General features: G+C 36.2%; 1 protein-coding gene across 1 annotated transcript in view; it reads left to right on the plus strand.

Annotated features, from left to right (window-relative positions):
- Positions 1 to 857: 857 nt before the first annotated feature.
- The window catches only part of LOC131028669 (potassium transporter 26), a 43,835-nt gene continuing 18,179 nt past the window's right edge, over positions 858 to 26,513 (plus strand). Inside the window, exons 1-2 of the mRNA XM_059219409.1 lie at positions 858 to 1,015; positions 1,127 to 1,300. Coding sequence (XP_059075392.1) covers positions 858 to 1,015; positions 1,127 to 1,300 — 332 coding nt within the window. The remainder of the gene's footprint in view (positions 1,016 to 1,126; positions 1,301 to 26,513) is intronic.

Raw genomic sequence — 26,513 nt, forward strand, 5'->3', positions numbered from 1 at the left:
AGAAATGGATAGTTTTCAGGAAGTTATGGGCTACAATTCAGAAAATAGTTCCAATTTGTAATCCAACAAAATATTTCACTCCATTTTGTGCTAAAATCAATTTTGTCATGAACAATTTTGATGAATTGATTCTTTCTTTGAAGGAGAAGGCGGCCAAACTTGAAGAGGTTCATGACCAACAAGTTGAAAGAAGAGATGTACATCATCCAACATACATCACAGTGGAGGAATCCGTTTTGATTCGTCAAAAGAGAATGCAACAATCAAGCTCACAACCTCCTCTACCTCAAAGAATAGATGGCCTGATAGAAAAGAGACCTATTTATGAGTCTTCTCAAAAGAGAGCAAGAGAAGAAACAAGTGGTGAAGAAGAGAGCACTAGCGATAGTGGAGGATTAGAGAGGAGAAAAGGTAAAATGATAATGAAGACAAAGCCTTCCCCAAAGGTGCAAATCAAGCCTTTTAAAGGAGTCAAAATCATTGATCTTGATGATTCAAATAGAAGTCCTTCGCCACCACCCGTGCCATTTTCACCTTTAAGGCAAGTTGAAGAACAAATGGAGGAAGATACACTTGTAGCAACAAGTGTAGATATGCAAATTGGTATCCCTCCTTTGCCCCCTAATTTGGAGTTGGACCTCACTCCTTTAGATATTCAAGGTAGAGCTTTCATGGATGCAAGGAAGGATGCATGTGATAAGTTTCTTGAGGATGATACTTTTGTAAGAAACCCAACCTTTTTGCAATTAGTGTGGAAGATGGAAATTGAAGAATTTAAGAAGAGAACTGATGAGAGAAAAGATCAGAGGCCAGATACGTCTGAACATGAGAATTAGGAAGAAGTTAAGAGTGAGATGATGGAAGAGTTAAAGAGAATCACTACACATGAGGACAAGATGATTGTAAGTCAGGTTGGAGTTCTAATTTTACCAGAATGGGATATAGTAGATACAGTGACCTTTGATGTAATTAGGAAATCAAAGGGCCAACAATTTAGTTCAGAGGAGGAAGCAAGGTTGGCATTGAAATGATCAGATTTTGTAGATGATTATGCAACCTTGGCAATATGGGCATTAGAGGAAGGACCTAGAAAGACTAACATTAGTGACATAAATCCCAACTTAAGGGGAGGGATTATTATAAAGAGAGAATTTGACACATCAAGTGTGGAGGCTACAAAGTTGAATGTTGATGTTGCTAAATTGGCTCATGAATCTTCAAAGAGTGAAGCCTTGGAAAAGGCAGAGTTAATGAGAAAATTTGACAAGATTTTCAATGATTACAATGCAGTTCAACAGAGGTGTGTATAGTTGCAAATGAGAGTGAAACTCCTTGAGCAAGGACAGATAAGAGTCTCCTCTTTTGAACTTGCAGGGACATCAACACCATCAACATCCAGGATCACCTATTATCCATGAAAAAGAAGATGTTAAACTTGACATCAATGTTGATATCCCCAATATATCATTGGTCCCACATGATGATGATGATCCCAAAGCCACTAGATCTGCTGATCCAACTCAATCTTAACTCTTGGAGAAGATTATTAAATAAGAAAATAAGTTGAAGAAATCAGAAGATCAATCATCTTGGCAACAAAAGGAGATAGTTAGTTAAGTGCTAACTCATTTAAATGAAAAGGTGGATAGTATACTTAACAACATTCATTCCCTGTATTCTTTATTATTTAATACTATTCAGAAATTTGATGATGATAAAGAGATGGCGGTTCCCTTGCTCAAAAAATGGTTGCAAAGGGGAAACAAACTTAGAATAATGTCTATGGCTTCCAAGTATCATACTGAGAGGCCACCTGCACTCCAACCAACTTATTTATTGGTAAAATCAATGCAAGAGGCCCAAATTTTGCCAAAAAATATAGAAAGAAAGATAAGGGAGCTGATGAGAAATTTTAGTGAGTTGAGTGAAACTCTTTTACCGGATATTGAGGATGAAAATGGGGCAGTCAAGCATCTACAATTTTGGAGAGAGGAGGCAGAGAGAGTCATTTGTACCTAGGTAGAGCTAATATGTAAAGGGCTGAATATGGATATGTTGGAGGATAGCATGGACAAAATAATTTCCACGAGGTTATTTTTTGAATCTTTTGAAAGAGAGGCAAATCAAGTAGTCATTAAATACACTCCATACAGAGCTAAAGATGATGAAGTCATGAGTTATAAAAGACCATCCGATGAAGAGTACAATGGATGAAGTAGGATGTATCTGAATGATGAATAAAGGTTGTAAATAGTTTGATATAACTATTTTTGTCTTCTAGTGGTGGATATCTTTTTGAACTGGAACAACAACGATGGCAGTAAAATACATCATGAGTTTTAGAGAAGCGACCACAAATTTTGATATTGGTTAAAATTTATTAATATTGTTGTAACAAACTTCAGGTATGTTTAATCATCTTGATGACATGTGTCTATTGGCTTGAAGCTTGTTTTCTCCCTTGTTTTCTATAAAGGGGAATTTGGGGCCATTAGAAAGGGTTCCAAAATCTTTGAATAGGGTCTTTTTGTGTAGGTCTAGTCGGCAAGATTAGGTTCCAGTTTTGAGAAGTCATGAGTAAATAGTAGAGAGTTGTAATGTCATTTTGCAGAGCAAAATAAAAGATAGTCATTAGTTTCAAATTTCAAAGGGGTTTCTCTTGTAAATGGAATGTATTCGATTATTTGATAGAAAATAGCTTTTGAAGTTAATACAAATATAATTTCAAACCTTTACTCTCCGGTGTATAATTTTATCTTTTTTGAGTCAATGGGATCAAGGCTTTCATTTACTTGTTGCATTGTTATGATGTATGTAGTTTTTCATCTCGCACTTTAATCCAAGGGGTTAATTAAAATGCTTGAATGAAATTACAGAGGGATAGAGCTTGTACTAGGATTTGATAAGTAGTTTGGGTGAGAAATTGCAAAATGAAATGATATTGTAATGTATTATCATTTAAGATTAAGTCAGCTATTAGGTAAATTTCTATCAAGTTTTCAGTAATATTTCAGACACTTAGAGCCCAATGGAGTAAGGCACTGGTTTATGCTAGCAAATGCCATTAGGTTATCAATTTTTTGTTTGTTTCACTTATGGTTTGTCATATCATTATAATCAATGTAATGCCCCACCAGGAACCCCAAAGGAAAACCCCAAATCTTGGGCAATTAGATACTAGAAAGCACAAAACAAACTAAATCTAATTCATTCTATTCCAAATAGAGGAGGTACTTCAAGATGTTGATTTTCAAGAATAAAAACACACAACAGATAGAGAAATGAACTATTTCTTTCCTATAAGCAAATAAATGATATAAGTTCCACAAAATCAACAATAACATGCACTCTTTCTTCCATTCCAATCATTCCACATGAATCTACAAGAGATTTGCATCATTTTAACACACAAGAAGCAATTGAAATATTCAAATTTAAATTTCAAACAAGAAGAGATTATCCAACCTTGAAGCAAACTAGCAAGCAAAATGGTGGAAGAATCCCAATCCTTGCAAACCAAATCAAATTCCAGCTCCTCCTTCAGAATGGTTTTCCAAATTTCTCTCCCAAATTTTATGGCTCCTCTTCCTGTGAATTTTTAGGAATATAAGGGGAAAATCATTCCAACCTAAACTTTCTAGGTTAAAAGTTTCCTCTACCAATCAGATTAAATTATTTAAAAAGTAAAAAGCAATCAGATTTACCTTCATCCAAAAACAATTCTTTTCCAATAAATAAAATACAAAAGTCAAATGGAAAGGTAAAAAGAAAATATTTTATTAGTTATCTATTTCCAAAATACTCTCTTTCAACATAAGCATTTAAAACTTAAATAGCTAGGCAATTATTTATTTCCTTCCACAAAATATATTAATGCAACTTTACACAATAAAATAAGCCATTTAACCATTTAATCTAGCAAATCATTAATTTAATTAATCAATAGACTTAAGAGCATAACAATCAACTAATTACGATAACATACAAATAGCATCATCTACTCAATTAAATAACCATTTAAATAAACAGAAACATGGACAACAAAGGATGATCAAATGATGACTCACAAATGACCAAACCAAAGCACTATGGCTCGCATACCGACCAGACGGGAAAGACAACCGACTGAAAACACTCACATGAGTGTAATTGCAGGTCAAGTTAGGGTCCAACAACTATCTCCTCCACTCCCATCGAACATATAAGGCATGGTCAAACCTATGAAATCAGGTGGAGTCGATACCCCGTACTTACCCGGTACTTGTACCTGCAATGTCTTGCACCAAAGAACCACGTGTGCATAGAGACAAATATATATATATATATACAGACACGACACACACACTGATGAAGGAGAATTGTGATGTTCCCTATCTCACCAAAGTGAGTGAAGGAAAATCATCTCCTCGCATCCCAATACACTTGCAAACACACAACATATAAATAATGCATCACACATATAAGGTAAGAGTGTCAGTCTATGATAATGATCTATAAAACAACATTAATCATAAGCATTGATATACTGCATAAAATCATACACCACAAATCCAAATAAAGCATGAAATAACATCTCGTAAAATCCAAATCTATATACAATAATGTTCCACTGAAGTAAGTCAAAACCATACAAAAAGAGACTAATTGAGGAGGGGTACTACATCCTCCCCCCCAAGCCTAGGCTTACTCTTGGAAGCCTAAAGCAAATAAGAATAAAGCTCTCTCATCTTTGCTGCATCTTCCCACGTTGCTGAGGTCTCATCACTTGGGTGCCATAGGACCCTTACCTGGTCGATGGTATGATCCCTAAGGGTCAAATCCTGACACTGAAGAATGCACACAGGCTCCATGGAAAACTACCCATCCTCGACTTGTAAAGCGTTCCAATCAAGAACATGGGTCACATCAAGATGATAGGTTGAAGAATAGAAACATGAAAGACATCGTGGATGCGGGATAGACTCGGCGACAAGGTAAGACGATAGGCAACATGTCCTATCCTTTCAAGGATCTCAAAAGGGCATACAAAATGAGGTGACAACTTCGAACCCTTTCCATAACAGATCAGACTCTTCTGCGGACGCACTCTCAAGAACACATGATCACCAATAGAAAATTGATGATCTACTCTATGGGCATCAACATACTTCTTCTGCCTATTCTGGGCAACAACCAAATGCCCACAAATTTGCTCAACCTGCTGCTCCATCTCATGAAGAATATCTGAGCCTAAACGCACCCTATCCTCCAACCGATCTCAACTTAAAGGAGTACAGAAAGGATGACCATACAATGCCTGGAAGGGAGACATACCTATAGAGCTGTGATATTCATTGTTATAAGAAAACTCCACAAGGCAAAGGTATTCCTCCCAACGCGCCTGTTGGTCCATAACATACATGCGAAGCATGTCTTCCAAGACTCGATTCACATGCTCAGTATAACCGTTGGTCTCTAGGTGATAAGTTGTACTAAAGTTCAATCGGGTTCCCAAAGCATGCTGAAGTGAGGTCCATAAGGTTGAAGTAAAGATAGGGTCTCTATCAGAAATGATCCACCTTGGGATCCCATGCAACCTCACCACATCTTCCAAGAAGACTCGTGCCACCACTGCTGCTGTATAAGAAGATCAAATAGGAACAAAATGAGCAAATTTGGCCAATCTATCCATAATGACCATGATGGCATCATGGTGACGCAAAGAAATAAGAAACCCTACAATGAAATCCATGAAAATGATATCCCATTTCCAATCCGGTATCAAATTCAGCTGTAAAAGCCCTGTAGGGTGTTGATGCTCTGCCTTCACCCACTGACATTCTAAGCACTTTGACACAAAATCAATAATGTCACATTTCATAATAGCCTAATGATATATCTGTCAAAGATCTGCATGTATCTTCTTGACATCGGGGTGTGCCAAATAAGGTGCACGATGGGCCTCAGTCATGATCAAAATGTGAAGACCCTCCAAAGGAGGTACATAGATCCATCCAAGATGTCGAAGGAGACCATCTAACTCAAGAGTATAACCAGAATATCTACCCTCCAATGGTCTTCCAGACTTTGCCATGGCTCTAACATCTTGATATCAGGTGTCCTGAGGAAGAACTCCAAGAATTCTCTAACTCAAGTCCACACCAAGGGACAATGCTGCAACCTCGTGCTGCCTACGGCTCAAAGCATCTGCCACTACATTCTCTTTCCCCTGAATATAAAAAACCTTAAAATCATACTCACAGAGGAATTCCATCCATCTTCATTGTCGAGCATTCAAGTTTGGTTGTGTGAAAGTATACTGCAAACTGCGGTGATCACTATGTAGCTCAAACCGACACCTCAACAGGAAATGTCTCCATCTAACCAACACATGCACTACATCTGCCAACTCCAAGTCATGAACTGGGTAGTTCAACTCGTGATCCTTGAGTTTGCGAGACTCATAGGCAACCACATGTCCATCCCGCATAAGCACCGCACCTATACCTTCTAAAGAGGCATATGTGCACACCATGAAATCTTTGGATGTATCAGGAACTGCCAAAATCAGAGCACTAACAAGGAGTTCCTTCAAGGTACGAAAATCTAATTCACACTACTCTAACCAAACAAACTTCTTTCCTTTCCTTTGAAGAGAAGTAATCGAGTGGTCCATCCGAGAAAAGCTCTGCACAAAGCAACGGTAATATCTGGCCAAATCCATGAAACTCCGAACTTCAGAAACATTGGTTAGCATTGGCCAATCCACAATGGCTTGGATCTTAGAAGGATCCACGGATACACCTTCTCCCAAAACTATATGACTAGGATAGCTCACCTCACACTTGAAGAAATCACACTTCGCCAAATTCGCAAAAAGCTGATTCTCCCTCAAGCACTGCAATACCTGACGCAAGTGACCCTCATGCTCTTCCATAGATCTAGAATAAATCAATATGTTATCCAAGAACACAAGGACAAATTGGTCAAGGTAGGTGCGAAAAAACCCATTCATAAAACTCATGAACACTGAAGGTGCGTTCGTCAACCCAAATGACACCATTGTGAACTCATAGTGACTATAACGAGTACAAAACACCATCCTATGAATGTCTAAATCATGAATGTACATTTTAGATATATCTTAGAGAACACCTTGGCTCCCTTCACCTGATCAAAAATATCATCTATCCAAGGCAATAGATATCGATTCCAGATGGTTACCTTATTCAATTGTCTGTAATCAATGCATAACCAAAGAGAACTATCCTTCTTGTTAATGAAGATAACCGACACACCCCAAGGAGAAACACTAGGATGAATGAACCCCTTGGTCAACAACTCCTCTGCCTACAACTTCAACTCACTCAAATCCTACATAATCATCTGATATGGTGCTCTCGAAATAGGTTCCACACTAGGAACCAAGTCAATGCTAAAATCTATGTCTCGCTTCGGAGGCATACTGGGAATATCCAAAGGAAACATATCAACATACTCTCGAAGAATAGGGTGACGATCAAGAGTGATTTCTCAACTCTCTTCCTCATCCACATCCTCAAGAGCATCTGCATAAAGCTGACACCCTTGATGCATGCACCGCCTAAGTTGCATAGTGGAAATCATACGTAAGGATATCGATCGCTAAACTCTAACGATCCCCACTCTCCTGCCATGGTCATATAAACACTCTATTGTCTTCAGATAATAGTCTACACAAGCGCTATGAGATGATAACCAATCCATCCCCAACACAAATCCATAGGACCCCAAAGGAATGACTCGAAGGTCAATTGAAGTGACAGAGGGTCCTAGGTCCAACTCACAACTGGGAAGGAAGGCATCTACAAACACATGCACACTGGTAGCCAACTCTACTTGCCACCTATCCACCTACTTAGTAGACACGACCCCACACCGCTCCACAATGGATGAAGAAATAAAATAATCTAAAGCACCAAAATCAAAGTATAGAGATAGGGATACCACACAACACACCTGTAGTCTCAATCATGGTACTTTGATGCTCAACCTGGCGGTCATCCACCGCTGCAAATACTGTATGGGATCTACCTACATCCCCCACTATTAGCTCTGATGCGGCTGGCCTTTGGCTACCTGACTGGTGAGGACATTGAGGGCACTGAGAGGCTTTGTGACCAAACTTGCCACAAGAGAAGAAAGCTCCTCTAACAGGTCCTTTACTCCCAAACGACCCACTGGACTGCTGAAAGCTTTCCCCACTAGGGGCCTAAGATGCACCATGAGAGGACTGCCCTGGAAAGGTCTTCCTATTCCTCTACCAGTTCCTACTCTTCTGAAACTGAGAGTTACCACTCGGTTGGCCCTGAGACTGCTTCGGTCTCGACTGCTACTGCTACTGACTACCCTTAGCAGGTGCTTGAGGACCCCTAAGAGGTGCAGCAGTCTGGGACTGATTCCCTCTCCCTCTAGACCCACTAAAAGGCTCACTCCCAATCTGAACTCCAAACTGGCCGCCATGAGCATGGCTAAGGTTCTACTCCACCAACCTAGATTTTGCCACGACTACCTCTACTGAAGCAGGCTAAAAAACTCTCACTCCACTGATGCGGTCGTTAAGACCCCTCAAGAAGTGTTGAACAAGCATAGCCTCGTCATTATCGATCCTGACATACTGTTTGAGCTCATAGAACCTGTGCTCAAACTGATTTACTGACAACCCAAACTGGCACAAAGCATAGAACTTGTCTGCTCATGACTGCCTCCATTGGGGTGATAGAAATCATACCCTAAATCTCTCTAGAAAGATCTCCCATGAGATGGTGTTGATGCACACACTGATCCTCTCCTCCTCTAATCGCCACCAGATAGATGCAAAACTCTTGAGATGCATGATAGTGTATCTCACCTTGGTGTTCTACCATATGGATACATGGCGAAATAGTGATCTAAACTAATAATCCAGGTCTTTGCCTCGAGATCGGTACCTTTACCGCCAAAGAAAGGAGGATTGGACCACATCAAGTCCTTCATGTGCCCCATGTTAGCTGGATCCTGGTCCATTGGGACCTCTCTCTCTAGGGAATTTGCTGAAGCGACTCCTCTACCTGGGCATGGATGGGCTGATCCACCATAGGTCTTGGGCCTAGTCTAGCTAGCAAACCCTGAAACATCTATCGCAGCTCTTCCCTTTCAGGAGCCTGCTCTCCTGAATGCAGTCCCTCTTGATGAATAGACTAATCCTAATCCACACTCGCATGAGTGGGTGGTGGCAAAGGACTATGGTGGTCAGAACCTTGACCCCATCCTCCTCCTCTGCCTCTGGTGCGGCCACCAACACGACCACCTCCCTTAGATTTCCTAGCCATGACCTATCACTACACAAGAGAGAAAGTTTAGATCAAAGGCAAGGAAAGAAGCAAGGAGGTCACACCACAAGACCTAAACAAAAGGTCAAGGTGAATGGTCTCACTACAAACCCAAAGTACCCAGTGTTGAAACATGGGCTTTGATACCAAATGTAATGCCCTGTCAGGAACTCCAAAGGAAAACCCCAAATCTTGGGCAATTAGATACTAGAAAGCACACAATAAACTAAATCTAATTCATTCTATTCCAAATAGAAGAGGTAATTCAAGAAGTTGATTTTCAAGAACAAAAACACAAAGAAAATAGAGAAATGAACCATTTCTTTCCTATAAGCAAATATATGATATAAGCTCCACAAAATCAACAATAACAAACACTCTTTCTTCCATCCCAATCATTCCACATGAATCTACAAGAGATTTGCATCTTTTTAACACACAGGAAACAACTGAAATATTCAAATTTAAATTTCAAACAAGAAGAGATTATCCAACCTTGAAGAAAACTAGCAAGCAAAATGATGGAAGAATCCCAATCCTTGCAAACCAAATCAAATTCCATCTCCTCCAAAATGGTTTTCCAAATTTCTCTCCCAAATTTTCTGCCTCCTCTTCCCGTGAATTTCTAGGAATAAAGGGGGAAAATCATTCCAACCTAAACTTTTTAGGTTAAAAGTTTCCTCCACCAATCATATTAAATTATTTAAAAAGTAAAAAGCAATCAGATTTACCTTTATCCAAAAACAATTATTTTCCAATAAATAAAATACAAAAGTCAAATGGAAAGGTAAAAAGAAAATCTTTTATTGATTTTCTATTTCCAAAATACTTTCTTTCAACATAAGCATTTAAAACTTAAATGACTAGGAAATTATTTATTTCCTTCCACAAAATATATTAATGCAACTTTACACAATAAAATAAGCCATTTAACCATTTAATTTGCAAATCATTAATTTAATTAATCAATAGACTTAAGAGCATAATAATCAACTAATTATGCCAACGTAAAAATAGAATCATCTACTCAATTAAATAACTATTTAAATAAATGGAAACACGCACAACAAAGGATGATCAAATGACGACTCACAAATGACCAAACCAAAGCACTATGACTCGCATACCAGCCATACGGGAAAGACAACCGACTGACGACACTCACACAAGTCTAACTGCATGTCAAGTTAGGGTCCAACAACTATCTCCTCCACTCCCATCGGACATATAAGGCATGCTCAAACCTGTGAAACCAGGTGGAGTCGATACCTCGTACCAACCTGGTACTTGTACCTGCAATGTCCTGCACCAAAGAACCACATGTGCATAGAGACAAATATATATATATATATATACACACACACACACAGACACGACACACACACCGATGAAGGGAAATCATGACGTTCCCTGTCTCACCGGAGTGAGTGAAGGAAAATCATCTCCTTGCATTGCAATACACTTGCAAACACACAACATATAAATAACGCATCGCACATATAAGGTGAGTGTCAGTCTATGATAATGATCCATAAAACAACATTAATCATAAGCACAGATATACTACATAAAATCATACACTACAAATCCAGATAAAGCATGAAATAACATTGCATACAATCTGAATCAATATACAATAATGTTCCATTGAAGTAAGTCAAAAACATACAAAAGAGACTGATCGAGGAGGGGTACTACAATAAAGACATATTTCCAAATTTTTATGTATGTTTGAGGTGTCATAATCATCCCATGCTCCAATTGGGTGAGGATCACTGAGAAATTTTCCATTCTTGAGCATTCTCCCTTTCTGTTGAGCCTTTACATGAGATTATTTGCTTTGTTTTATGCATAATTTATGAATATGGTGCAAATATCACAAATTGGCTAAGGGATCACCCTCCTGGGTCTTGCAGAGCCCAAAGTGTAGAAGGATTTGCAGATCCTTGTCGCAGTTGGTCCAAGTCTTAAGCATATTGACAGTTCGAAGTGGCTTTCCCTAGTTATTTTGAGGAATCACCTTGGTCTCTACCTTGTGGCAGTGTAAACCCGTTTCTAGGCAACAACAATATCAAGAGGTAAGGTGATGAGAATGTGTTTAAGAAGTCATTATAGCATCATGTATATAGAATCAGGAAGTACATTAAGTTATTAAAATAGAACATGTTGACCTCAAGCGAATTTATGAGAGGATGGAGTATTAAGAAAAGGTAGGAATTATTATGCATATAATGGACATATATAACAAGTGTAACAGATAAATCAAGTTATCATTCATGTCCATGCTATCCTTAATAGGCACTAGTTATTAAAAATATATGATGAAAGCATGTTTTAGATTTATCTAAGCATAAAGCAAACAAACGAGTTAAACCATTGTCATGGTGATGCTTTGAGATTACATAATTGTACTAAAACATCTCATCAAAATAAACTTAAATTATATTATATGATAATAAAAATATCTATTTAATTGACAATTAAGTCTTACTTAAAATAGAATTATTTAAAAATTATTTTATTTTATTTACATTTTTTAGTGAATAACACTTATGATGTGTAATGGATCCATTTCAATGGTTAGAAAGATACGGTTTAAATATTTAAACATTCTAAAAGTAATTTAAAATTTTGTTTAATTATTAATTTAACAATACATGACTTTTTAAAAAACATCTTAAGAAATATAATCTTGAATTATTTCATTTCTTGCACGACTATTTTATTTTACTTTACAATTATTTATGAATTTTTTTATTTAATTTATAATTAAGTCATACCCAATATAATCATTTAAAAAGTTATTTTATTTTAATTACTTATTTTATGTGCTTCAGAGTTATTTTATTTTTTTTACATTATTTAGTAAAAAGGTTAGTTTTATTTATTTACATAATACTCATTTTTCACTTAATAATTAATGTGTAGTTTCAGTTTTTTTTAAATATGTTATTTATACTTTAATATTTATTTACATATATACTACTTTTGATATTTTATTATAGATATTTAACATTATACAATTTCTATCTTTAAAATGTATGTGGTTATGTTTAAATTTTTATTTACATATTTACCATGGAAATGTTGGTATAAGTTGGAGATTGTTGGCATTTTGCTTGAAGATTGCATTAATGATATGTTATGTTGTCTTTGATGTCAATAAATTGGTTATGATGTTAAGATATCATCTTATGATGTTATTAATGTTATATATTGTATTGCGAACTGAAAGAAGGAGCTAGCAAAGGGTAATGCAACTGGTAGGAGGAGTTTGTACTGAAAACCGGTATTACTTATGTTTTGGAGAGTTGAACCAGTAACCCTACCTGTAGAAGATGTCCAAATCCTAACCGATGGAGTTGAAGCAGATTATGATCAATGGTGAATGACAAAGATTATGACACATATGCATGTTGATTGATAAATGTTTTAAATGTTTCTTGGCATGTAGAGACAATGATTTATGTCTTGGGAATGAGCAAGTTCATTGAATCTAATGTAAACCATGTGATGAGTTACAGAGTTCAATGAAGCAATAATCAAGGAGCAGTCAAGAATATCTTGAGTGATGTGCATTGATTTCTATGTAATCCAATAGTCATACTTGAACCGACTTGTTTGTAATCTATATGAGATGTTTAGGTTTGTGATGTGTTACCGACCTGATGATTTATTTATAAGGTTGATGAGTTGTTTTATTTATTGGTTGGCAAAGTTGTAGTTGAGAGTGAGAGAGTGGTTTCCGAACATGATAATGTATTTGCAGTATGTGTAATGGTAGATAGGAGCATGTAAAGGATCTGAACAAGCAAGTGTAGTGCTATTCAAATAGATCAGCAAACCTCTGTTGTTTTCTAACAATTACAATAATTAAATCCTTTAAGTGGGTAATCTCTAACAAGATTCTTTATTCAAATCCTCTAACTAGGTGAACCATTAACTTGGATTCTAAATCCTCCACTTAGGTTACTCCTAACAGGGTATTTCTTTTAATAGGGCATTATAGTCAATCCCTTAACTGGGTGGTCCCTAACAGTATTTGTTCTTAACAAGAATTTTTGTAAAGATTTAATAGGCTAAAGCTCCTAATAGGGTGAACTTTAGAAGAGTTCAGAATACTTGTGGGTATTCATCCCCACCGTGGTTTTTCCCATTTGGGTTTCCACGTCAAAAATATTCTGTCAAGTGGTGAATGTTTTTGTGGTTATGCTTATTGTTGAATTGCCTAACTGCTAAATCCACTTTGATTTGTTATGACCACCAACAACAAACTGTAACATGTTTTAACTATTGTTAGGTTAAGTATTTAAGTGATCAAGATAAAAGGTTTTGTAAGTTTCAAGTTGTTCTATTATTATCTATTATAACAATCAACTGCTTTATCTTGTCAGTATTATTGTGTTTAAAGTTCAGTGATGAAACCAATCAATTTAAATTTTGTCTTGAGAGGTTGATTTTAAGTTTGGTGAAAGTGTATCAAGTTTTCTATCTACTGATTCACCCCCCTCTTAGTAGTTGACCGGATCCTTATTCTTTCATCATACCATCAATTGGTATTAGAGCGTTTCAGGTCCTCTAAGGTCTAAGCCTTACATCTTGAGGTAAAGATCTTGTAGATCATGATGAAGAAGGAAGGTCCGAAGTTTAACAGAGAAAACTATAGGATATGGAGTGATAGAATGAAAATTTATATCAAGAGTCTTGGAAGTCAATACTAGGAATATGTTGTTAATCAATATGTTGGACCTAGTGGAACTATGATTGACGATCAGAAGAAAGAGAAAGAAGAAACAATCAAGCTCTAGAAGCTATTATCAGTTCTTTGTCTGATGCAAAATATGTTGATATCCATGGTCTAGAGACTACTTTTTAGGTATGGAAGAAACTTGAAGAAATCTATAGTTGTGATGAGCATGTGAAGATTTCCAAAGAAGAGAGTCTAAGAGGAAAATTCAATGACATGCGGATGGCTGAAGGTGAAAATATCCAACAGTATGGTTAGAGGATAAAAGAGATATTCGATGAGATCAAGAGTGTTGGTGGTAAAGTTGAAGATGCCACAGTGATTAGCAAGGTGTTGAGGACCCTGCCACTAGTCTACGCTATCCCAGTTGTAGCCATTCAGGAGCTAAAGTCAATTGATAAAACTAAGGTAACTATAGATTCCATCATTGGTAAGCTTACTGCTTTTGAATCAAATGGTTATGATGGTAGTGCTCAGAAATTTGAGTTTGCATTTAGAGCTTTAGTTTCTAATCCATCTGTGATAAAAAGTAGAGATGTCAGTCACTGTTATGAATCTAGATCCAACATAGATGTTGATGATGAAGATAGTTTTGTTGAGATAGAAGCATTTTTAGCTAAGCGGTTGCCTAGAGGTACCAGTAACTACAGAGGTAAACAACCTTTGAAATTCTTTGCTTGTAATAAGATTGGACACATTGCAACTAACTGTCCTAATTGTGACAATGAGAATAAGCGTGACAAGTTCAAGAAGTACAAAGGGAAAGGCAAAAGAGATTGTCTTATTGTTGTTGATGGTGGTATCACTGATGAGGAATATGAGGGTGATGCTAATGAAGACATTATCTTTGTTGCCATCAAAGAGGAGACATCTTATCAGAAGGCATTAGTGTCTCGCATGGATAGTTTTGATGATTGGATCGTTGATAGTGGTTGTTCACACCACATGACCGGTGATAGGACCAAATTTCTTTCTTTGAAGGAATTTGATGGAGGAGTTGTGAGATTCAGTAATGACTCTCCTTGCATGGTAAAAGGTAAGGGAACTATTTCTCTTAATGGAAAGAGCAGTATAGATGATGTCTACTAGGTTCAAGGATTAAAGCACAATCTTTTGAGTGTTGCAAAACTCAATGACAAAGGTTATCCATTGGAGTTTAAGAATGGTATGTGCAAAATATATAGGAGCAAAGGTGAACTAATTGCAACCGACAAACAGACTAAAGGTAAACTATTTCACCTGAATCCCAAAGTCAACCATTGTTTAATTTCTAAGATAAATGATATTTGTCTTTGACATTGGAGATTTAGTCATATAAGTTTTGATAATATTGTTAAAGTGAGTAAGTCCAAGTCTGTGAGAGGTTTTCCACAATTGGACAAACCGGTAAATGCTCTATGTAAGGAATGTCAGTTGGGAAAAATGACAACCTCAACTTTCAAGAGCAAGTCCTTCTCTGTAGAACACTTGTTAGATCTGGTTCATATGGATCTTTGTGGATCCATAAGGACTAAAAGTATTCAAGGTGATATATATTTTATGATCTTCACTGATGATTGTTTAAGAATGATGTGGGCCACATTTCTTAAGGATAAGTCAGAAGATTTTGGTAAGTTAAAGGAATTCAGGGCCTTAGTAGAAAAGGAAAGTGGCATGAAGTTAAAATGTCTGAGGACAGATCAAGGTGGTGAATTTACTTCTGAGGAATTCACTAGGTATTGTGAAGTAAATGACATCAAAAGGTAGCTTTCTGCACCGAGGACACCAAAAAAAAATGGTATTGCAGAGAGGAACAACATGTTAGTTGTTGAAGCTGCTAGAATGATGTTGATTCAAGGAGATGTAGCAAAAAATTTCTAGAGAGAAGCTGTCAATACAACTGTCTATACTATGAACCAGATACTGGTAACAAGAGGTAAGGAAAAGACTCCTTATGAATACCGGTATGGTAGATCACCTAATGTCAGTTATTTTAAGATATTTGGTAGTAAATGTTTTATTAAGAGAGGTGACTATGTTAGCAAGTTTGAGGATAAGAGTGATGAAGGCATATTTCTTGATTACTCCACCAAGAGTAAGGCCTATAAATGTTACAACAAGAGAACTTAGAGAAACATTGAAAGTGCCGATGTTCGAGTGGATGAGAATCCTGTAGTCTCAAGGGAAGACAGTGTGGAGAAAAAGGAAGAAGATCCTTGCATTCTGTTTTTGGAGCCATAACCGATGAAACTTGAAACTGGTAAAGAGAATGTTGATGTGTCAGTCCAACTAGAATAGGTTGAATTAGAATCTAATGATGATAATGAAGAAGAACCTGAAGATAATGATCATTTTATTCTGAGGTATGTGAGACTAAATCATAATTTTGACCAGATTATTGGAGATAAAGATGTTTGAGTGCTAACCAGAAGAAGAATCAGAGAGAATTCTTGCATGATCTCCATTATTGAGCCTAGAACTGCCAAGGATGCATTTGGTGATGATCATTGGATCAAAGCTATGGAGGAGGAGATAGATCAAATTGAGAAGAACAACACATGGACCGTAGTACCCAGACCGCTGAACAAGAATGTGATAGGTACTAAGTCGGTGTTCAGAAACAAGCTAAATGAAGATGGAGTAGTAGTCCAAAACAAGGCTAGATTGGTTTGCAAAGGTTATGCACATGAAGAAGGAGAAGACTATGGTGAGACTTTTGCACTAGTTGCTAGACTTCAAGGTGCAAGGACTTTACTTGCTTTTACAACACATAAGTGTTTCAAAGTATATCAAATGGATGTGAAGTCGACATTTTTGAATGGAATACTAGAAGAAGAAGTGTACATTGAGCAACTTGATGGTTATGCGTTGACTGATGATAGAGATATGGTATGAAAACTACACAAAGTGCTATATGGTTTAAAGCAAGCATTGAGAGCATGGTATGAGAGGCTACATTCACACGTGATGAAGATAGGTTTTCAAAGAACCAGTGAAGATAGCAACATATATATCAAAACTGAAGGAGATAAGATACTGGTGAGTGAAGTGTTTGTAGATGATATTATATTTAGAGGAAATGATGACATGAGCAATGACTTTGCAAATGAAATGAAAAATGAGTTTGAAATGTCTATAGTGGGAGAGATAAAAAATTTGACAGGCTTGCAAATTCAGCGGATGAAGACTAGTATTTTCATCACATAGTCTAAGCATGTGATAGAGGTGTTAAACACATTTGGTATGAGTGATTGTAAACCAGTTGGGACACCAATGGTTATAGGTTGTAAACTATCTAAGGAAGATGAATCCAAGTCTATTGATGAAAAGGAGTACAGGTCAATGATAGGGAAGTTGCACTATGTTGTTCACAACAAACTGGATATAGCTCATGGAGCTAGTCTAGTTGCAAGATTTTAGAAGAATCCGAAAGAAACACTCTTGATAGCAACCAAGAAAATATTTAGATATTTGAAAGGTACTGTTGACTATGGTTTATGGTATCCATATGCAGGTAACTTTGATTTGAAGGTGTATACAAATGCAGATTGGGCAGGTAATGTTGATGATAGAAAAAACACAACTGGTGGAGCTTTCTTTCTTGAAGGAAGGCTTGTATCTTGGAGTAGCAAGAAGTAGAGTTGCATATCTCAATCTACTGCTGAAGATGAGTATATTGTAGCATATATGAATTGTACCCAGGCTACCTGGATGAAACAAATTTTGGAAGGATTCAAGATGAATTTTTCTGAACCGGTAAAGATCTTATGCGACAACAACAGTGCCATAAATATTTCAAAGAACCCGATGATGCATACTAGGACCAAACATATTGAATTGAAGTATCATTTCTTGAGAGAAAAAGTGCAGAGTAAAGATGTGATATTGGAGCATGTTTCTACTAAGGAGTAGCTTGCAGATATCTTTACTAGACCTTTGCCTAAGACTACTTTTGAATATCTTAGAAGTCAGCTAGGGGTTGTACCCCTTCATGAGGTCAATTGAGCATGATGTAGGAATACATCAATCCCAGAGCTACTTGCATAATTTACAACATGATTGGTGTAGAGCGGAGTTATTCCACAGGGGGAGCATCAGTTGTAGGTTGATGTTGAACAAGTGAAGTTTGACATTGCATGTTTTACTTTCACTTTGGCATTGTTGTCAAAGGGAGAGAAGAACTGTAAGACTATGAGGAGTATTGTATGATTGTGGTAAAATGTAAACCAGGATTCCTATACACATCATCACAATCAAGGGTATTGGTATTTGTATTGCCATCAATGCCAAAGGGGAGATTGTTGGTATAAGTTGGACATTGTTGGCATTTTGCTTGAAGATTACATTAATGATATGCTATGTTGTCATTGATGTCAATATACAGGTTATGATGTTAAGATATCAGCTTATGATGTTGTTATTAAGGTTATATGTTGTATTGCAAATCGGTAGAAGGAGCTAGTAAAGGGTAATGCAACCGGTAGGAGGAGTTTGTATTGAAAATTGGTATTACTTATGTTTTGGAGAGTTGAACCAGTAACCCTACTTGTAGAAGATGTCCAAACCCTAACCGATGGAGTCGAAGCAGATTATGATAAATGGTGAATGACAAAGATTATGGCACGTATGCATGTTGATTGATAAATATTTTAAATGTTTCTTGGCGCATAGAGACAACGATTTCTGTCTTGGGAATGAACAAGTTCATTGCATCTAATGCAAACCATGTGATGAGTTACAGAGTTTAATGAAGCGGTAATCAAGGAGCGGTCAAGAATATCTTGAGTGACGTGCATTGATTTCTATATTATTTGCTATGTAATCCAACGGTCATACTTGAACCGACTTGTTTGTAATCTCTATGAGATGTTTAGGTTTGTGACGTGTTATTGACCCGATGATTTGTTTATAAGGTCGATGAGTTATTTTATTTATTGGTTGGCAAAGTTGTAGTTGAGAGTGATAGAGTGGTTGTCGAACTTGATAACGTATTTGCAATATGTGTAATGGCAAATAGGAGCATGAAAAGGATCCAAACAAGCAAGTGTAGTGTTATTCAAACAGATCAACAAACTCATGTTGTCCCTAACTGGGTAAGCTCTAACAAGATTCTTTATTAAAATCCTCTAACCAAGTGATCCATTAGCTTGGATCCTAAATCCTCCACTGATGTTACTCCTAATAGGGTATTGCTTTTAATATGGCATTATAGTCAATCCCTTAACTGACTGGTCCCTAACAGGATCTATTCTTAACATGACTTTTTGTAAGGCTTTAATAGGCTAAAGCTCCTAACAGGGCAAACTTTAGAAGAGTTTAGAATACTTGTGGGTATTCATCCCCTCCGTGGTTTTTCCCATTTGGGTTTGCACGTCAAAAATATTGTGTCAAGTGGTGAATGTTTATTGTTGAATTGCTTAACTGCTAAATCCACTTTGATTTGTTATGACAACTGGCAGCAAACTGAAATATATTTTAACTACTGTCAGGTTAAGTATTTGAGTGATCAAGATAAAAGGTTTAGTAAGTTTCAAGTTGTTTACTGTTATCTGTTATAACAATCAACCAGTTTATCTTGTCAGTATTATTGTGTTTAAAGTTCAGTGATGAAACCAGTCAGTTTAAAGTTTGTCTTGAGAGGTTGATTTTAAGTTTGGTGAAAGTGTATCAAGTTTTCTATCTACTGATTCACACCCCCCCCCCCCCCCCCCCCCCCCCTCTCAATACTTGACCAAATTCTTATTCTTTCATCATACCATCAAGAAAATGCATAATGATTCCACTATAAGAACACCTATAACATATTACCTACTTGTAAAATTAAAGTTCAAAATTTACAATAAAAAATGGACATTCAAATTTACAATAAAGATACATAATTATTTACATATTTACAAATTAATATTAAAAATATTATAAAAAAAGAGACTCCTAAATTTATAATATAAAAATGGACTGTGAAATTTATATTTAAAAATGTACAATAAGAACATAAAATATACAATAAGTATTTACATATTAAAAAAATAGACCATAAAATTTAACATGATAAAGTTTTTGTCCAAACTTTAATTGTAATGAAAATCTCTACAAAATTAAATTAATTAAAAATACAAGATTACATAGATAAATAATTTTAAAATACAAAATAATGATATCAACTATCAAAATTAAACAAACATTTTTTTACTGTAATTTATTTCTCATATATACAACTCTTAATTTAAAAAAAAAATGTTAAAAGTTATATCAATTTATCCTTATAATATTTTTTTAAATTTACATACATCTATTTTCAATCTTATTATCAATTTATCTCCATAATATTTTTTTCCCTTTATTTATCTTTTTCAACTAAATTACTTGATTTTGGTTTCCTAAATACACATAAAAATAATCTTATAATAATGACTTGAATATAACACGGTAGAAAATATAGGGAAAGTTAAAAAAACATAAAGTTAAAAAAACATAAAGTAGCACGTGTAAGAGCATTTTAAATAAAAGAACTGGCTAAATTAACAGTCCACCGGAAATTTACCTACCGGAAATTCTCCAAAAAAATTCTCGGCATGAGTTGAGACAGTTTTCATGTGGGTACCCACCACGAATAGTCTATGCAAAACATTGTGTTAAAATTTATTGGCTTGATTTTGATTGGTTGAATTTTTTTATTTCACATTTATAGATAGAAAAACTCCACCAAAATGTGATGGATTAATCAGATAATAAGAAAAAAAAAACAATTAAAATAAATAAATTAAGAATTGGAACTTTAATTTAAATTGATATATTGTATCGTGGAGAGCTTTTAAAAAAATATGTTGAAGAGTACAGTGTGTTAGCCTACTTCATACTTACTAGCCCACCACCCACTTGTTGAAGCATGTCAGCGTTTCACTCATAACTTTTAGAGGCATAACTTTCATTCAGAGAATTGGATTTTTGACTCCCTGTACTCGTTGGAAAGTTGGTTCCAAGCACTACGATGTCTTATAGGTTTAGTTCCTTGATTTTGCCATTTTGACACGTTTTTGGAGCTTGAAAACCAGATGTTCTTTGTTACGTAGTTTTGATAATAAGTTTTGGATTTTTTATTTGAATAAGCATTGGACAACATGTTCGGTATAATACATTGTGGTGTTGCTATTTTATTAGGTTGAGAAGTATGGAGATTTATGTACTTGGTTGATCACTTTTAGGTGCCTAAGGTTTAGGGTGTGATTGTGTGAGCATCCAGACAAGTCAAGAGGCAAAAATTTGAGGGAGTGCATATTTTTATGAGATATTTATGGTACTACAAATGCTTATCAGAATTGGTGCTTTTTGTTATAGGTTTATAGATATTTTTAAGATTTGGACTTTGATGGTGATAAGTACATAGATTGTCTTTGGTTTGAGGACATAATTTGACATGGTTTGAGACTAGGAGTCTCATGTGGGTGATAGTTGGATGCAGCTACAATGTTGGTGATGATTATGGTGTCATGGTTATGTAGGTATGATTTTTGAATTGACACGACATAGTCATGTCTGTGGTGATTTGGCGGTGTTTTGGTTTGATGTTAGGAGGTTGTTGATTATCTCCTTGATGCTTATTTGGTTCCTTGACTATGGTACTTGGATGTAGATATATTTGACAAATCACATTGGATGTTGATTTGATGTTAGAGTCATTTGGTCTACATGATTATTCTCTTTGATATCTCAATTTGTAGTTTACTAATGTGATGATGAATTTGCTTGTTTCAGTGATTCAATCTACAAGTTATGTGATTGGTATGTCTGTACAACCAATTTTTCCGCAATGAGATGACTCAAATGTGCATTGTTTATATTCACTAGGTTTGATTCATTGTGGTGTGCATACTTGTTAGTTGACCTTGTATGTGGTCATTAGTGCATTGGTATGTTTGTTTTGAGATGAGAGGATGGATGATGTTTATAGTACCTAGATAGCTGGTGTTGGGGCTTGTAGCATGTGGTTGATCACAATGTCATGATAGTTTGGTTATTCATTGGTTACACTTTTAGATGGATCATTTGACAACTTGATGAGTTGGCGGTATAGGATTGACTCTCGATTTGTAAGTTGTTGGTAGTTGTATGTATCTTATTGGCTTGGAGTTCATGGTTACACTTGATGTTATTGACTTTTCAATTCTATGCGTTTAGACCTGGATGGTCTTCATTTAGGAGATGGTGGTCACGATGTCATGTGTGACTCGATATCACAATTTAGTGGGAGTTGTTGGCAATGATGTGGATTCACCATTGGATGGTGGATAATCTTCTAAGTTTGTAGATGTTAGAAGACTCCTTAGATCATGTTGTTGTAGAATGTTCTCTCACATTTGCGATACATTAGTAAGAGATGGTGATCTTCATGATATTTGAGGATGTTGACATCTTGGAGGACTCACAAAGTTCTTTGGTAGGGGTGTGGTTTATGCTTTCATTGACATGCTATCCTTGTTTGATAGGATGTTTGCTATTATGTCATGCTTTACTCTTGATTGTGCGCTTAGAGTTTTGGCGTGACATTGTTATTTGATATGTTCATATGGAGCATGTTATCTCTTTGGAGGAGATGGTTAGATCGTGTTGTCATGTTTATGTTCTTGATTCTGTGATGGAGCTTTGACATTGATCTTGGTAGTTTTCTTTGTATTGTGTGCATGATCATTTTCTTGATTACTTCATGGTGGTGCTATGTTGCATTTGGAGTTTGGCATGAATTTTTGGTTACAGGTACTCATGGATAAATGGAGACATAGGTGATGTTGGTATTCTCTTGTGATTAGAGACATGTATTGAGATAATTTATGGTTTTAGCAAGAATATTGAGGAGCAATCACCTAGTATGTGTTGGCATAGCATAACTGATGAAGATAATGAAGAGGATATTATTGGCATATGGAGATGATGATGAGATGAGAAGATGACCAGTAAAGTTATTGTTGGCATAACTTGCAAAGTTGATGGAGATTGCTGGCTAGATGATGATGATATTGTTGTAAGTTGTTTGATGACTTTATTTGTGTTGTAATTTATGAAAACCATGTTTGTTGAGTCATCTAAGTCATCTACGCCTAGCGGTATAGCCTAACCGGTAGAGGAATGTGTTAGACAACAAAACTGCTAAGTTGCAGCAAGGTAAATAGGAACAATGTGATGATCAAGACACTGGTACAGGCGACCAGTGAAGAGTTAGATGTTGTGTTTTGGAACATATGTTTATGACATTGGCATGAGTTTGTGATTGCAACCGCTTCAACAATGTATTGAGTGAGTTATGATTGACTATCATAAACTCTGTGAAGAAGAATGTATATTGGTAACAAATCTTTAACCAATAATGATTTATGGTTTGGCGGTGAATCTTATCATGTTCATAACTTAGTGATGGCATGTCAGAAACCATGTGTAATGATAAGATTGTGTTTAAGCGCGTACAAGGATCAAATTTTTGAGAAACAATAATGTTCTTAGTAGAATGTGACAAGGGTTTGATTGCTTATCAAATCGATGTGTGATGATGAGTGGTGATCATTCAATGGTGGAAATTGTCTTTAAATTTGTTGTAATGATATGTGATGATCTGGAATGATATGAAATGATATGTAAATATAAATTCAATGTTTTTTAAATGTAGTAAGGGTTATGTAACTGACCTAGTTCAAAAGTGTACTTAGGTCAAGTTGGAGAAGAGATAATGTGTCAATGATTTGAGAAGAAGAGTGTGTCGAACTAGATTTGAGTGTTTGCATGTGTGTAGCAGAGTTGAGCTGAAAAGGATCTATACTAGCAAGCAAGGAAGTGTTGTGATCAAATCATTTGCCCTGTTGTTAGCTAACAGTTACAATAGTTTGAAATCCCTTAACCGGGTAGATCCTAACAGGTCTTATTTGTAAATCCCTTCACCGGGTGGCTCATTATCTTGAGCTCAAAATCCTCTAACAAGGTTACTCCCAACAGAGTAGAGCTCCTAAAAGGGCTAAGGTGAAATCCCTTAACCGGGTCACTCCTAACATGGTCTTCTCTTAACCAGGCATATTGTAAAGCTCCTAATCGGGCTAGGCCTTTAACCGAGCGCATTCTGAAAGAGTGCAAATATTTTGTGGGTGTTAATTCCCACTGTGGTTTTTCCCATTTGGGTTTCCACGTGAAAAATCTCTGTGTTCGTATGGTGGTTGCATTGTTGATTTGAGCATTTGATATCTTTACATTGTTTGCATAATGATGAACACTTGAGTAAATGGTTTGGTAAATTTGCTAACTGGATTTGATTGAGTAGTTATCGATACAATTTTTTAGAAGAGTTGCAGAATTGTTTTACTACCGATTCACCCCCCCACTCTCAATAGTTGGTAAATCTAAGATGATGAAGAAGGAGGGTCCTAAGTTCACAAAGGATAACTATAGAATCTGGAGTGTCAGAATGGAGATCTACATCAAAGGCACGAGGCCACAGTTCTTGGAGCATGTTGTTAATCAGTATTCGCCTACTACCGGTACTCTGACTGCGTGTCATCTTAAGGAACATCATGAGAATATTCAAGCATTGGAAGCCATTTTAAGTAAACTTTTTGAGTTTGAGTATATTGATGTTCATGGTTTAGAAACTGCTTATGAAGTTTGGGAAAAGTTGAAGTTGATTTATGGTGGAGATGAGCATGTGCAAAAAGCTAAAGAAGAAAGCCTAAGAGGCAAATTTGATGACATGAGGATGATGGAAGGTGAGAACATCACCCAGTATGGACAGAGGATAAAAGAAGTAGTTGGAGGAATCAAAAGTGCTGGTGGATCCATAACAGAAGACACAGTGGTAAGTAAAATGCTTAGAACCTTATTGCATGCTTATGCTATTAGAGTATTTACTATCCAAGAATTGAGGTCACTCAACAAAGATAAAGTTACAGTTGATTCACTGATAGGCAAGCGCATTTCTTTTGAATTGAATAGCTTTGACAATAGTGTATCTAAAGTAGAATCTGATTTCAAAGCATCGTATCTAATGCACTGGTAAGAAAGGAAAAGAATGAATATAGGTCAAGTGATCATGGTAGTGGTAATGAAGAAATGGATGGTGAACATAACCTAATGGAAACTGAGGCTTTATTGGCAAAGAAACTTCCTAGAGGCACCGGTAAGTACAAAGGCAAGCTTCCTCTTAAGTGTTTCTCATGTAAAAAATAGGACATATTGCTGCTAATTGTCCTAACAGTGATTAGAAGGAAAAGTTTAGAAGGTTTAAGGGAAAAGGTAAGAAACAATGTTATGTTGTGGTTGATGAAGGTGTTACCGATGAGAAATCCGAGGATGAAGATAACGAGGAAATTGTTTTTGTAGAAGTTAAGGAAGATCTCTCCAACAAGAAATATTTAGTGTCCCATATTGACAACAATGATGAGTGGGTCATTGATAGTGGTTGCTCACATCACATGATCGGTGACACGAACAAGTTCATCTCACTTGAAGAATTTGATGGTGGAGTAGTGAGATTCCTATCTCAGCTTAAGAGTGGGCACGTTGTACCTTAACTCAATTCTCAAAGGAAAGGAAAGCCCCTCTGGGAGTATTATTGTCTGATCCAATCCATTCCATATGAGTGTTTGAAGGTGTCTTTGTAAGAAGGACCAATAACCAATAGTAGCCCCCCCTACAATTCTATGGGCAATTCTAGAACTATTTGAGATTGCCCCTACTATTCAATCGAGTGCCCGTAGGGCCAGATCCCCAAACAAGGGATCGAGAAGGACCAGTAACGAACATATTACGTAGAGGCATAAGCCATCACATAGCTAGGTCCAAAGTGGGGGTTCAGGATGGGGCCCATCAGGACAATACACCATGCTTGGTAAAAGGTAAAGGTTCTATTTATTTAAATAGAAAAAGTAATGGTGATGATGTGTATTGGGTTGAAGGATTGAAGCATAACTTGTTGAGTGTTGGTCAACTAAATGATAAAGGTTATCATCTTGAGTTCAAGAGTGGAGTGTACGAGATTTGAGGAAGCAAAAGAGAACTGATTGCTACCAGTAAATAGACAAAAGGTAACTTATTTCATCTGAACACTAATGTTAACAATTGTTTGGTTTCAAGAGTTGAGGATAGTTGGTTATGGCATAGAAGATTTTGTCATCTAAATTTTGATAATTTGGTTAAGGTTAGCAAGTCAAGTATGGTTATAGGTATGCCACAACTAGTTAAACCAGACAATGTGATTTGTAAAGAACGTCAATTGGGTAAGATGACTACTTCCTCTTTCAAAGGGAAATCATTTTCTTCTAAAAATATTTTAGATTTGGTGCACACTGATTTATGTGTTCCTATGAGGACTAGGAGTTTTTATGGTGATAAATATTTCATGATATTTACTGATGATCATTCAAGAATAATGTGGGTTACATTTTTGAAGGAGAAGTCTGATGCTTTCAGCAAGTTTAAGGCATTCA

Source organism: Cryptomeria japonica, chromosome 4 (assembly GCF_030272615.1).
Source record: "Cryptomeria japonica chromosome 4, Sugi_1.0, whole genome shotgun sequence".
NCBI classification, from domain to species: domain Eukaryota; kingdom Viridiplantae; phylum Streptophyta; class Pinopsida; order Cupressales; family Cupressaceae; genus Cryptomeria; species Cryptomeria japonica.